Source organism: Epinephelus fuscoguttatus, linkage group LG5, assembly GCF_011397635.1.
Source record: "Epinephelus fuscoguttatus linkage group LG5, E.fuscoguttatus.final_Chr_v1".
NCBI lineage: Eukaryota > Metazoa > Chordata > Actinopteri > Perciformes > Serranidae > Epinephelus > Epinephelus fuscoguttatus.
Genome location: NC_064756.1, coordinates 20,235,773 through 20,247,543, shown reverse-complemented (window position 1 = coordinate 20,247,543; position 11,771 = coordinate 20,235,773). Strand labels below are relative to the sequence as shown.

At 37.9% G+C, this 11,771-nt stretch overlaps 1 protein-coding gene across 1 annotated transcript in view; it reads right to left on the bottom strand.

Moving 5' to 3' along the window:
• Positions 1–3,179: 3,179 nt before the first annotated feature.
• The window catches only part of tlcd2 (TLC domain containing 2), a 37,756-nt gene continuing 29,164 nt past the window's right edge, over positions 3,180–11,771 (bottom strand). The window contains exon 4 of the mRNA XM_049575990.1: positions 3,180–7,461. Coding sequence (XP_049431947.1) covers positions 7,081–7,461 — 381 coding nt within the window. The 3' untranslated portion in view covers positions 3,180–7,080. The remainder of the gene's footprint in view (positions 7,462–11,771) is intronic.

Below are 11,771 nucleotides of genomic sequence, written 5' to 3'. Positions count from 1 at the left end.
GGAAAACCATTTCAGGTGACTACCTCTTGAAGCTCATGGAGAGAATGCCAAGAGTGTGCAAAGCAGTAATCAGAGCAAAGGGTGGCTATTTTGAAGAAACTAGAATATAAAACATGTTTTCATTTATTTCACCTTTTTTTGTTAAGTACATAACTCCACATGTGTTCATTCATAGTTTTGATGCCTTCAGTGAGAATCTACAATGTAAATAGTCATGAAAATAAAGAAAACGCATTGAATGAGAAGGTGTGTCCAAACTTTTGGCCTGTACTGTATAAATAGCTATATATAGCTAAAAGCTCTGCTGGTTTATATATATCACATTTTTCACATCACTGTATCACCGTTTAGACTAATCCGATGTTTGTAAAGTCTATAAACACAATGTTTGAACAAACATTACTATTTCTTAGCCGTTAGCGGTGTCTGTAATAGGTAATAACTCATTAAACGGTCTGTGAAAAAAATATTTTTTCCAGCGGATATCTTAGTTACAACATGATTGAGCTAGCAAAGCAGTTTTGTGTTGCTATGTGTGGTATTTATTCAGTTTTGGGAAATCACAATGTCTAGAAAGCATCAGTGGCTGCAGCTGACAGGGACAGCTAACAGCAGCAAAGCTAACATCAGGACGTCATCTGTTAAAAGCCTCCCGTTGTCGGATACGACATGAAACTACTCCAGTTAGCTCAATCATGTTGTAACTAAGACATCCGCTGGAAAAAATATTTTCTTCACAGATGAGCACACATTTGATAAAACGGAGTTTAATCTCTCGGCATCCATTTTCAAGCTCTCTGTGTGTTTGTTTCCTTGCGGACGAGAAAAGGGGGAGCGTGTCCTTTTCAAAAATGTAAGAGGCGTTGCTTTGTTGCCGGCCGTTTTTGCCGGTGTGTTAAACACACTTTAGAAAGGAGTGTCCCCAGATTATCAGAAGGCAGAGATCTCTGATTGTCTGGTGGCGAGACTAACTCAGCAGCAACAACAGGTTAAAAAGACAAAGATAGTTAGAAGCTAAAGCCGAACTATAGGCTACAGATCACAGTGTAAAAGTGGACCACCACATCACTGCTGCCACACAAGACAATGAATATAAAGGGAAACTTTGCTGATATTGAACCAGCTGTGTGGCATCACAGTGTGTGCAGATGAACGGTGTTTGGCTTCGCCTGGAGTGTTCATTCGGGCACTGGCGGCAGTGGTGGGGAGCTTAGGGGAGTTTGCCTTGCCAACTGTAGCAACTGATTTAAACTGAGAAGAATGTCAGATCAAGGGGAACCTATTGTTGATAAATGTATCAGACTGTACTTCAGCCAAGGTCCAACACAGCCAGAAATTGTGTGTTGATTCAATTCAATATGCTCTTTTGGTACAATTACAACAAAGACATTATTGCCAAAGCATCTTTCTGTCAGAGATCACATTCAGACCAGCCCTTGTTGGAGAAGACTAGTTTGGCTGCAACTACACATTTATGAATCCTTCCTGACAGTCATGACAGTAATCTGTGTAAGTATGTACAGTATGTGTGTATAAATGTACACATATATATATATTTACTTTTTTTTAATATAACCATGTAATTTTTATGATGACAATGTAAACAGCCACTTTGTTTGCTGATGACAGTCTACATGTACTGTAGGCACTGAGCGTATGGGATTGTGAATAGCGACAGCTCTGTGTACGGACTGTATAGATGTGGGAACTGTATGTATAAAGGTTTTTTTGCATCCTTTAACAGCAGGTACCGCATGTGTTTAAAACAAATTTCCTTTAGGACAATAAAGTCTGTCTTTTCTTATCTTAAAGGCTGAAATCAGGTGTGATCAAATGAAAAAGACACTCATTTTGAGTTCTTCATATTTATCCTGTGATCTTGAGAAAACAAGGCATTTCTTGCGAAAAATTATCACGTTGTCTCGAGGGAATGCTTTTGCCTTTTGTTTTTGCAAGAATTTATTTAAATTAACCCATTACCACATGAACACTAAATAATTAACTTGTGATCTTGAGATAACGCTGTTAAAAAACAACTGCAAGCCCAGTCATTCTCAGCTTTTATATAGAAGTAATAATATATCTGCTATGATAAAATAGTGATGACAGGGAATATTAAACCTGCATATTGAGTACTTTAAATTAGGGTTGCACGACATCGATATCCAATATCTAACAATTCATTTGACCGATAACCAATACCATTTTGATATATCCACTTTTTTCCCCACCTAATTTTAGTGATCAAATCTCTTCTATATTAACATCATATTATACATGAATACTTTTATCTTGATGGCGCACCAGCAGGTGAAGACATGAAATACAATGATTTTCAATGTATGTGATATTCATTTATGGTTCCAATTAAGAAAAAAGCATGTCGGCCTATTTTATTAGTTAATAATAAAGCAGATATTGGCCGATACTGATGACGTACCAATATTATCAGCATATTGGCCAATATTTCATTTTTAGGCCAATATCTGCTGATACAGATGACATGCAGATATTATCATGCATCCCTACTTTTACATTGTGGTATGGCTACTTTCATTTAAATGTTCAAAGTATTTCTCTGCAGTATTTTTAAGTATCACTGTATCTAGACATTGACAAGTATTTTAGATTATTTACACATCCTCCTGAGATCCCGTTTCAGTGACATCACATTTTGGGTTTACTGCACCTTGTACTTTATTCTAACACCTGTTGTCCTTGTTTATGGACACTTTTTTGTGCCATCTAGTGGTAGTAAGAGCACAATACACTAATCCATGTAAAAACAAGCTGGCAGCTATGTCTGTCAAGTCAGTCTGCAGCTGATCCTGACGAAAGTGGACAAGGTCCAAAACCTGATCAAATTTTATGGTTGAGACTTGTTTACTGATGATTAATTATGTTCATAGTTTGATATGCCATATACATTTTTTTCCAATTTTAGCAACAGTAACAAGCTAAGACACTGTAAAGTAGCGGTTTGAAGACATTGGGAATTTATCATCAGCTCGTTGAAGGACATTAAGACTTCAGGTCCTACTGTTTCCAAATAGCTAGGAGAAATTAAAAATGCATACCAAACAAAGGTTCAGGTCTCAGGAGGACATTAATTCCAAAATCTGCAGTAACTTCAGCTGTCAAAGTAAAACCCGACTGTGTCAGTGAAAGAAAAACACAACACTTGTTCCTGTGATCTTTATTTTCACATTTAAACAAATAATGTTAATATATAAACATATAAATTGGAGTTTTAATTACAAAACAATCTGTCAAAACATGAAAAAATAAAACTGTTATATTTACACCTGAAGGCAAAGTTCTGTGAAACATGGCAGGTGACCTCAGTTGGTCTCGGCTGCTGAAGTATTCCATGTGTTTTCCCCTTAATGAAGGGTTATAAAGTCCTTGACATGCTGCACAGTGTCAGTATCGTCTTCACTGTTGTTATGAAAGTCATTTTTATCAATAGAACATTTTCACCAACCACCAGGACACAAAAGGAAACATATAAATGAAAAAGTAAGGATATAAAACTGGTATTATTTGTTGGTTGTGGAAAAGAAACCACCATGTTTACTGTCTATGATTGCAGTGTGGCAACGTGACTTCATAACCGCTGCCACTTTGTCCTGAAACAGTTTGTCTTGTATCATCAACTACATACAAATATAAAACCACAACATGATCCTGTGACCTCCTCGGGACGATCATAGTTAAAAATCAAAGCCAGACAGAGAGCAAAAAAACAAAAAAAAAAAATAAAGGACGTTGTAGCTTGTTTTTGGCCAGAGGTCCCTCAGCATCATTAAGACATTTCATGAGAGGAGCATCCCGACTCGGCTGCTATCACAATTCCTAAAAATCACACAGCAACGTAACGTATAATTCCAATAACATTACAACCTTATACGACACATTCACAATTATGCTTGTTAGAAAGAACTTCAGTTGTCACCAGTTGTCTTCACTACAACCACAACATCAAGCTGCCCTAAAAATCTGAAGAAAATAAAATTCAAATCTACATTCACGTTCAAGTTCTTGATCTTAAAGTCTGGGAATCAACCATGTCAACAATAACGAACAAACAACTTCCTCACAAACAGTGCGATTTTCTTAAGTGCAGTGATGTCTTGATTTTATCGTGGACAAAGAGTTGAATTTTTGTTTGTATCATTTAATCAGCTGCGTTTACAATTTCTATCTGTACAGTATGTTTGCCTCTGTTTATCTTGTTTGTAATATGGTTAGACAGCCTGGTTTTAGGGCGACGATGAGCTTGCCCTTGTAGAAATCGGGTAACGTACACATACATACGCAATCACATCAGCTTCACTGTAATCAAGTGTTTTTCACAACAGGGACATCCATTGAACACTGTGTTCGTTTTATCTTTAATCCACAACTTCTTTCTAGGTCAAATAAATTACAAATACACACAACTTAACCCCACAAATTATACACGCACAAAAAATAAAGAAAAACATAAATGGCATCAAGTATTTCCATGCCGTGCGAGGACTGTATTGCTATGATGTGGGTGGTAGAAGTAGGCAGCCGTGTGTGTGTAACAGCTGTATTCACAGATCTCAGACCTGTTTGTTCCAACACTGACCTCAGGAATTTCTCTGCATCTCTCCGTGCTTATTGTCAATTTCAAATTGAAAGGCAGGAGGCAAAATAAAGATGCCTCTGGCTGATCAGTGATGTGATGTTGAGGAGTGTGCTGTCCTCCGAAGGCCAAATGAAGAATAACATCTGAGCTGCTGCACACTATAAACCATCACAGACCACTACAAGAGTATATACAGACCATAAAAAGATAAATGTAAGTTTGTACGGCAGCGCTGTCTGTCATTTAGCTTGTTTTGCTTTTCTGTCATTTGACAGGTTTCCAGAGTACTTGCAAATACGGCGGACAGCTGTGCCATCCATTACTGAAAGCTGATGTAAGCAGATGTCAGTGGTGATGGCTTGAAATTGATCCACGAGCCAATTAAGTCAGAATGTACTTGATTTTGTTTTGTTCCTCTAAGATTTACTGACACAGGGACCAGCACAGTTTCCAATCTGAGGGGCACAAGCTGTTTTTTTCTCCTTGATAATTTAATACAACTTGGCAAAACACAAAATGGCCACAACTGTTACGCTACAAAATATCACGCTGTTCTGCTTCGGCATCAACATAAAAACCTGGTGTTTTATTTACATGCGTCTTCAAGGTATTCATTAACCCACCACCCTATTAACCTATTTACTCTTTAAAGGAATACTTCACACAAAAAAGGATCATTTGTACATCAGTTACTCCCCTTTGTTCTGTTGAGTTCACCAGTAAAGTTTTGTTTTTCTCGTACGCCAAAGAATCCAAAAACGGAAAAAAATCTTGATGTATTGAAGTAATAAGGGTCCTAGTTTAACAACAGCAAATCTATATAACAACATCTGTTTAACTCTCATATGACCTGTACGATACAAGTCTTATTTATACAGCCGTATCTTCATTATTTCCCGAACGTGCATTTTCATTAAGACATTATTATTTAAAACACTTCTGCATATGGGTAGCGCAGCTAGGCACGGGCATGCGTTTGAACTCTGCTCATGCCATCGAGCAGAGTTTAAACGCACACACTAGCCCAAGGGTGTTAACTGTCTGTGTGTGAGAACGCTTATGTGAAAGTGTTTTAAATATTAAGGTTTTAGTGACAGACCAAAAAGAAGAGGAATAACTTAGTGTAAGACTGGCTGAATGATGCTTGGATTATACTGCATGAGTTGTGTGAGAGTTTGTAAACAGCTTTTTTATATAGATTTGCTGCAATTAAACATGGACCCCTATGACTTTAATTTATCAAAGAAAATCATACAAGAAAAACAAAACTTTCTTGATGAATTCAACAAAACAAGGGGGAGTGACTGAGTTTGTAAACAGTTGTTCTGATATATTTTTGCTGTTGTTAAAGGCGGACCCCTATGACCTTAATTTATCAAGAATTTTCTCCGTTTTTGGATTCTTCTGCAGACGAGAAATGCACAATTTTCTCGATGAATTCAACAGAACAAAGGGGGAGTAACTGAGTGTTGATATATTATTGCCGTTTTTGAAAGTGGACCCTTATGAATTTTTTTTAAGTTTTTTGGATTCTCCATTCACCATGGAGGCATGCCAGAAAAAAACAGAAATTTTCTTCACTAATTCAAGGTAATGTGGTGCGAAATTAGGATACAGTTGGTCATTTTGTGGGTGAAGTATTCCTTTAAGTGAGGATTAGCATTTGCTGTATATTCTTACAAACATAATTCTTCAATATGATTTTTATCTTTATGTTTTCCTGCTCTTATAACAAAGAACCTGCTGAACACTGACATCGCAGCCTGTGTCAGAGAGAGGCAAAGAATAGGTACGAGCTTTCTGAGGTAGCGGGTGTTTTTCTGAGTTGAGATTTATTGGAAAAGAGGAGAGATATTCACCTCTGCTATGCTGAAAGAGTTTTGAGTTCACTGTTTTTTTTTGTTTTAGCTCAGAGGTGTATAAACGTCATGTGAGAGTTTAAATAGCCCACAATAGTGTATGTAAATATACATGATTAAAAAGATATTCTTAAAATATTCGTACTTGTTTGCTATGTTTGATATGGCAACATACAGGAGCGTTGGTAGGTTCGTTCTACAAACAGTGCGTCTTCACTTAGAGTAAATAGAACAGATGTAACTGAAACACCCTGTGGGAAATAAGGCGTTTGGTGTCATTTTGCAAGGCCTTACATTGTATATATGAAGAATCCCAGGATCTACCATTAGTGAGTCACTAATGGTGCTTAAGGATGACTGGACCACACACACATACACGAGCCTAAAGTTAAAACTACAGCTAAATGTAGCTTTAACACAATGGCTGTGTGTGACTTGTGTTTGAAGTAAGACCATTTGACTACACCTTGTGTGCATGTACCTGTAGAGTATGAGAGATAAAGCTTTGAGTATATTACACACAAGTACCAAATCTCAGCCACAGGGCATCAACATACATTAGAGAGTGTGTTTGTGAATTATAATCCTTCTTGCGTCCCCTCCTCTCTACATCTCCTTCTCTTTCTTGGTCTCCCGAGTGCTGCTCTTCAGAAAGTCGCTCCTGAGTAGCCGATAAAACAGGACAATATTCATGGCTGTCATGATGGCCATACCCACGCTGCCCAGCGTGTAGGCCAGGAGGGGCACCTTGTCCCTGTTGAGCACCAGCCAGCGGGTCATCCAGGCCAGCGTGTTGATGCGGAACACCACGTACGTGCCCAGGTTGATAATGCTGTTGACCCGGTACTGCGTGCCTTTGGTGTTGCTGGCCATACGCAGCATTTGCCTGAGGTGGAGGAACACAGAGTTTATCTCCACCAGCAGGGCCACCACGGCAAAGCCCACGTAGCGGTAGGACAGCACAGAGAGTCCGAAACAGGTGATCACCTGCAGAGGAAGACAGCGAGAAAGAGGACAAGGACGAGGAGGGTTACAATGGATATAGTCGAACATATAAATAAAACCTTTTCAATACTATAAAGACACTGGAGTGGCTACGACATCACCTGTACCAGTGGTTCCCAACTGGTCCAGCCACAAGGTCCAGATTTGGGCTTAGTTATTAGTTCAAGGTCCCCAAAGTTTAATACATTCTATGTCATACTTGCATTTGACCATGCTGTCGAGCTAGTTTGCTGTCTCTGTTAAGTAGCTGTCCATTAGTCACTCACTCTACAGCATGAAACCGCATTTCAAAATAACAGTCTGTGTCCTGGAAATTCACCATACTTCAAAAAAAAAGTATGTTTTTTTACAAACTTGACATGTTAGCAAGTCACTTGCGGACCACGACCCACTTTTGGACCACAACCCACCAGTTGGGAATCACTGACCTATACTACATCTGGTGTTCTAAAGCTGACAAATATGAACTAATATTCCTACATGATTCCAATGCAAATATACGTATTTATTAACAGTGGTGAGAAGGTACAGTTTAAGCTTTAAAGGAATACTTCAAGCCCCAAAGGACCATTTGTGTATGAATTATTCACACTGTGTTATGTTAAATTTGTGAAGAATACTTTTTAGCCCCCATGCCTCCACAGTGAACGCACAATCTAAAAAAGGCGTACGTTCTTGATGAACTGGAATCGCAGGGGGCCGCATTCAACAACAGTAAAACTACACTGATACATCAGTTTACAAACTCGCACACACTGCACTTGTGCAGTATAATCCAAGTCTCATTTATCCAGTCGTGTGCTCACTACCTCCCAGACAGACAGCTCTTTAGGTAGAGAACTGACCTGACAGAGAAACTTATCTATGCTCTTTCCAAAGCCAGACTCCAATGATAAATACAGCAATTTTACCATGCTGAACAAAGGAGCTGCTGGTCTACCACTGTCTCGATCACTTCGTTTGTTTGTGTTATTTATGACTTTGGTGAATCCGAACTAACTCTTTAAATCACCATAGTCAAACAATAAAGACAAACAAACTAACTCACAAGGGCAGTGAAGGACCAGTAGCTCCTGTGTTCAGTGAGGTAAAATTGGTGTTTTTGTCAATGGAGTCTGGCTTTGAAGAGAGGATAGATACGTTTCACTGTCAGTTCTGTTTTAAAATATGAGGTTTTAGTGAAAATGCATGCATCTGGAGAGTACTGAACAAACGGCTGGATAAATGACACTTAGATTATACTACACTAAGAATTTTCTTCTTTTTGGATTCTTTGTTCACCGTGGAGACATGCGAGGAAAAACAAAGTTTTCTTCCTCCAGGAAGTGTTTTTTGGTAAATGGTTAAAAGTGACAAATATAGTAATATCAGCTTACACAATAGTATGCAGACATATGCATCTCTGATCTAATGTCTTTAAATTAAGGAGATTGCTTTAAATGTAGCAGTGTTCAAGATTAATTTCCATACTTCAGCTCCCTCTCTGTGCTCCTGCTGAAACAGTTCCATTCACTGTTGACAGTATTTTACTCAATGACCATGTGGAAGGACACCCCATGACTCATTTCCTCAGAACAGTGCTTAGTAAAGTTTGTGATGTAACTAACAAGAAATGTCCACAAGATGGCAGCAACATCACTCACAACCACCTGAAATACATTTCAACAAACCCCTTCCACCGACATTACACTGAGGAGTCTGCAGAATTACTGATTACTGACAGTATCTAAAATATGTTGTGACAGAAGTGAAAGCTGCCGTCTAACACACTCACACAGCAGCTGTGCTGCAGGTGTAAAATCTGGGCGACAGAACTGTGTTTATACCAAAACAGGCTGTCCGGCCAGCTCTCGACAGGAGCCTGCACCCACTCTCACACCACCACCACCACATTCACCAGCTTCATTCACACTCAGAGCACTCTCTTAGTGAAGCATGAGGACAAGCTGTGCTCAGACAGACTGTCCTCTAGTCTCAGGCTTCTCACCACCTAAGCTGCCATGTTTATGAATCAGGAGTGGACGGTGGCAGTGCAGGAGCACTAAAAGTAGAAAACTGTCTAAAGCAAGCCAGGTCTTCTGTTACAGGTCACGGGATACACTGTGGTGTGAGAAAATGATCTTTACCGTCAGTCATGGCTCAGTTCGAGAAGCATCTTGTGTTTGTGCATGTGTAAGGTCACAGGATGCCCTCTGAAATGCACCAAACAAACAGTCATGTGATGCACTGTAATGGGTTAGGCAACAGGGCATGTGAGGAAAGTCACCAGCACACTATCCCTCACTGGCCCTTGTTGTGTATCCACTGTAATGTGTGTGTCCTTGACTCAAATGTTCAAACTACACTGGAAACTTCCTGGAAGTCCACATAGCTGTAAAGAGCTGTTGGTCTTGGCAGTATTTCTTGTTAAGTGTACAGTAAGCGCACCGCTCACCCTCCTCCAAAACACATCCACAAGTCAAACAGTCATCAGACTGGTTTGGAGTGGCACTGATCCAACACGGGGTCCTGGACAAGTCTGACCATTTGTTTTCAAGATATCCTGTCACGGCCTGAAGTGTTAGTCAAGAGAAAACTCTGACATGTAAGTGGAGCTACGGGTCACTAAAATGTCCACAAATAATCCTCTTCGTAATATCTCAACCTGGACTGACGTGTTGCACACACAGACCATCACCATCCTTAAATTATTGTCTGGGTAAACATTGATTTCACTGTGAATTACAATATGAAGTGCGATACTTAAAGTGCTTTAGAACGCAGTAAATGTCCTCAGGCTTAAATACATTTCTGATTTACTTGTAAAAATGTGAAGCATCCAGCCCCCTCAGGTCATCTGGGACACGTTTACTACATTTAGTCTCAATGCTCGCCCACCTGTGGAACAAGCTGAATATCTGAGGTCTGCTAAAATAGTTTACTCATTTAACCCTTTTAAACCTGGATCAACATTCAATTTCATGTGCTGCGTTCAGGTTCCTTTCACAAGCATTTAAACATCAAAACCTAAAAAAAAAAAAGGATTGATTTCTATTGAAAACATGGGGGAAGAAAGGAATGAGCATTATTAGAAAGGTGTTATTATTATTATTATTATTAGAAAATTATCAAAAAACTTGGGAAATGTCAAGTTCTAAATATCTATTTAAAATTATGTTTAAATGATGTTCCAGAAAATGTAATCAATTTTTAGCAATGTTTCTCAGGTAGTTTATATTTTTATGGGTTTTTGTGACTTTTTACTTTTTTAACTTTTCTTGTTTTTGGTTACTTTTTGAGTAATATCTTTGTTACTAAACTTCTTACAACTTTTTAATATCTTGCCAATGTTCTGGCCATTTTATGAATTTCTCATTGCCTAATTTCCATGTTTCTGAAAAATAAAATCAAGCCAATTTTCAAAGATTTCAAAGGGTTAAATCGAGGCTTAAAACATTATAGTTCACTTTGGCTTTCCAATAACATGACTTTTTCATTTTTTACCTATTTATTTATTTGTTTTTTTTTAATACACAGCATCATTAAAGAAGTAATCACCATATTCCTGTGTGCAAAGGAGAAAAAAAATTACTAAAAGTAAAAAATTAAATTCAAAATAATAAAATTAATTAATAAATATACCTTTTCTTAAATCTGCAACTACTTATTTGCTTGTTTTTGCTTTTTTAAAAATCATCTTTAAAAACTGTTTTCCTTTTTTTTTTTTTTTTTTAAATATATGTATTTATTGTTATTTAAATGCAATTTTAACATTTTCTATTCAATATATTTTATGTATTTTTTTTTACCCCTGTCAAACACTTTGAATTGCCTTGTGTCTGAATGGTACTGTTTAAATAAACATATCTTATTCTAGTGTAATTTTACAGGGGGTGTTTCTTTTACCTCGTACTTTAGAATCTGTGTTGTCGGCTGTGGATATTTATTTATTCATTTATTTATTTTGTGTGTGTGTGTGTGTGTGTGTGTGTGTTTTCCTGTAAAAAATGTGTACAAAAGGTACAGGACAGCACTCCAATTATAATATTTGTACACATTTTTTTTTTTTACATTTTTCATTGAGGATTCATACTTCTGAGGGTTGAGCGTGTTTGGACTTCTGTGTGTGTTTTCCTGTGACATTTTTACTGCACTGGTCAGTTCGTTGTTTTCTGTACAGTGACAATAACGACTTTCTATTCTGTTCTGTAGCTGAACAATAAAAACAGTGATTTGAGGGTTGACTCTGACTCACACACACATCCTAAATTATGCACAGTACAAATCAACTCTTCACCTGTTGTCAGGTTACG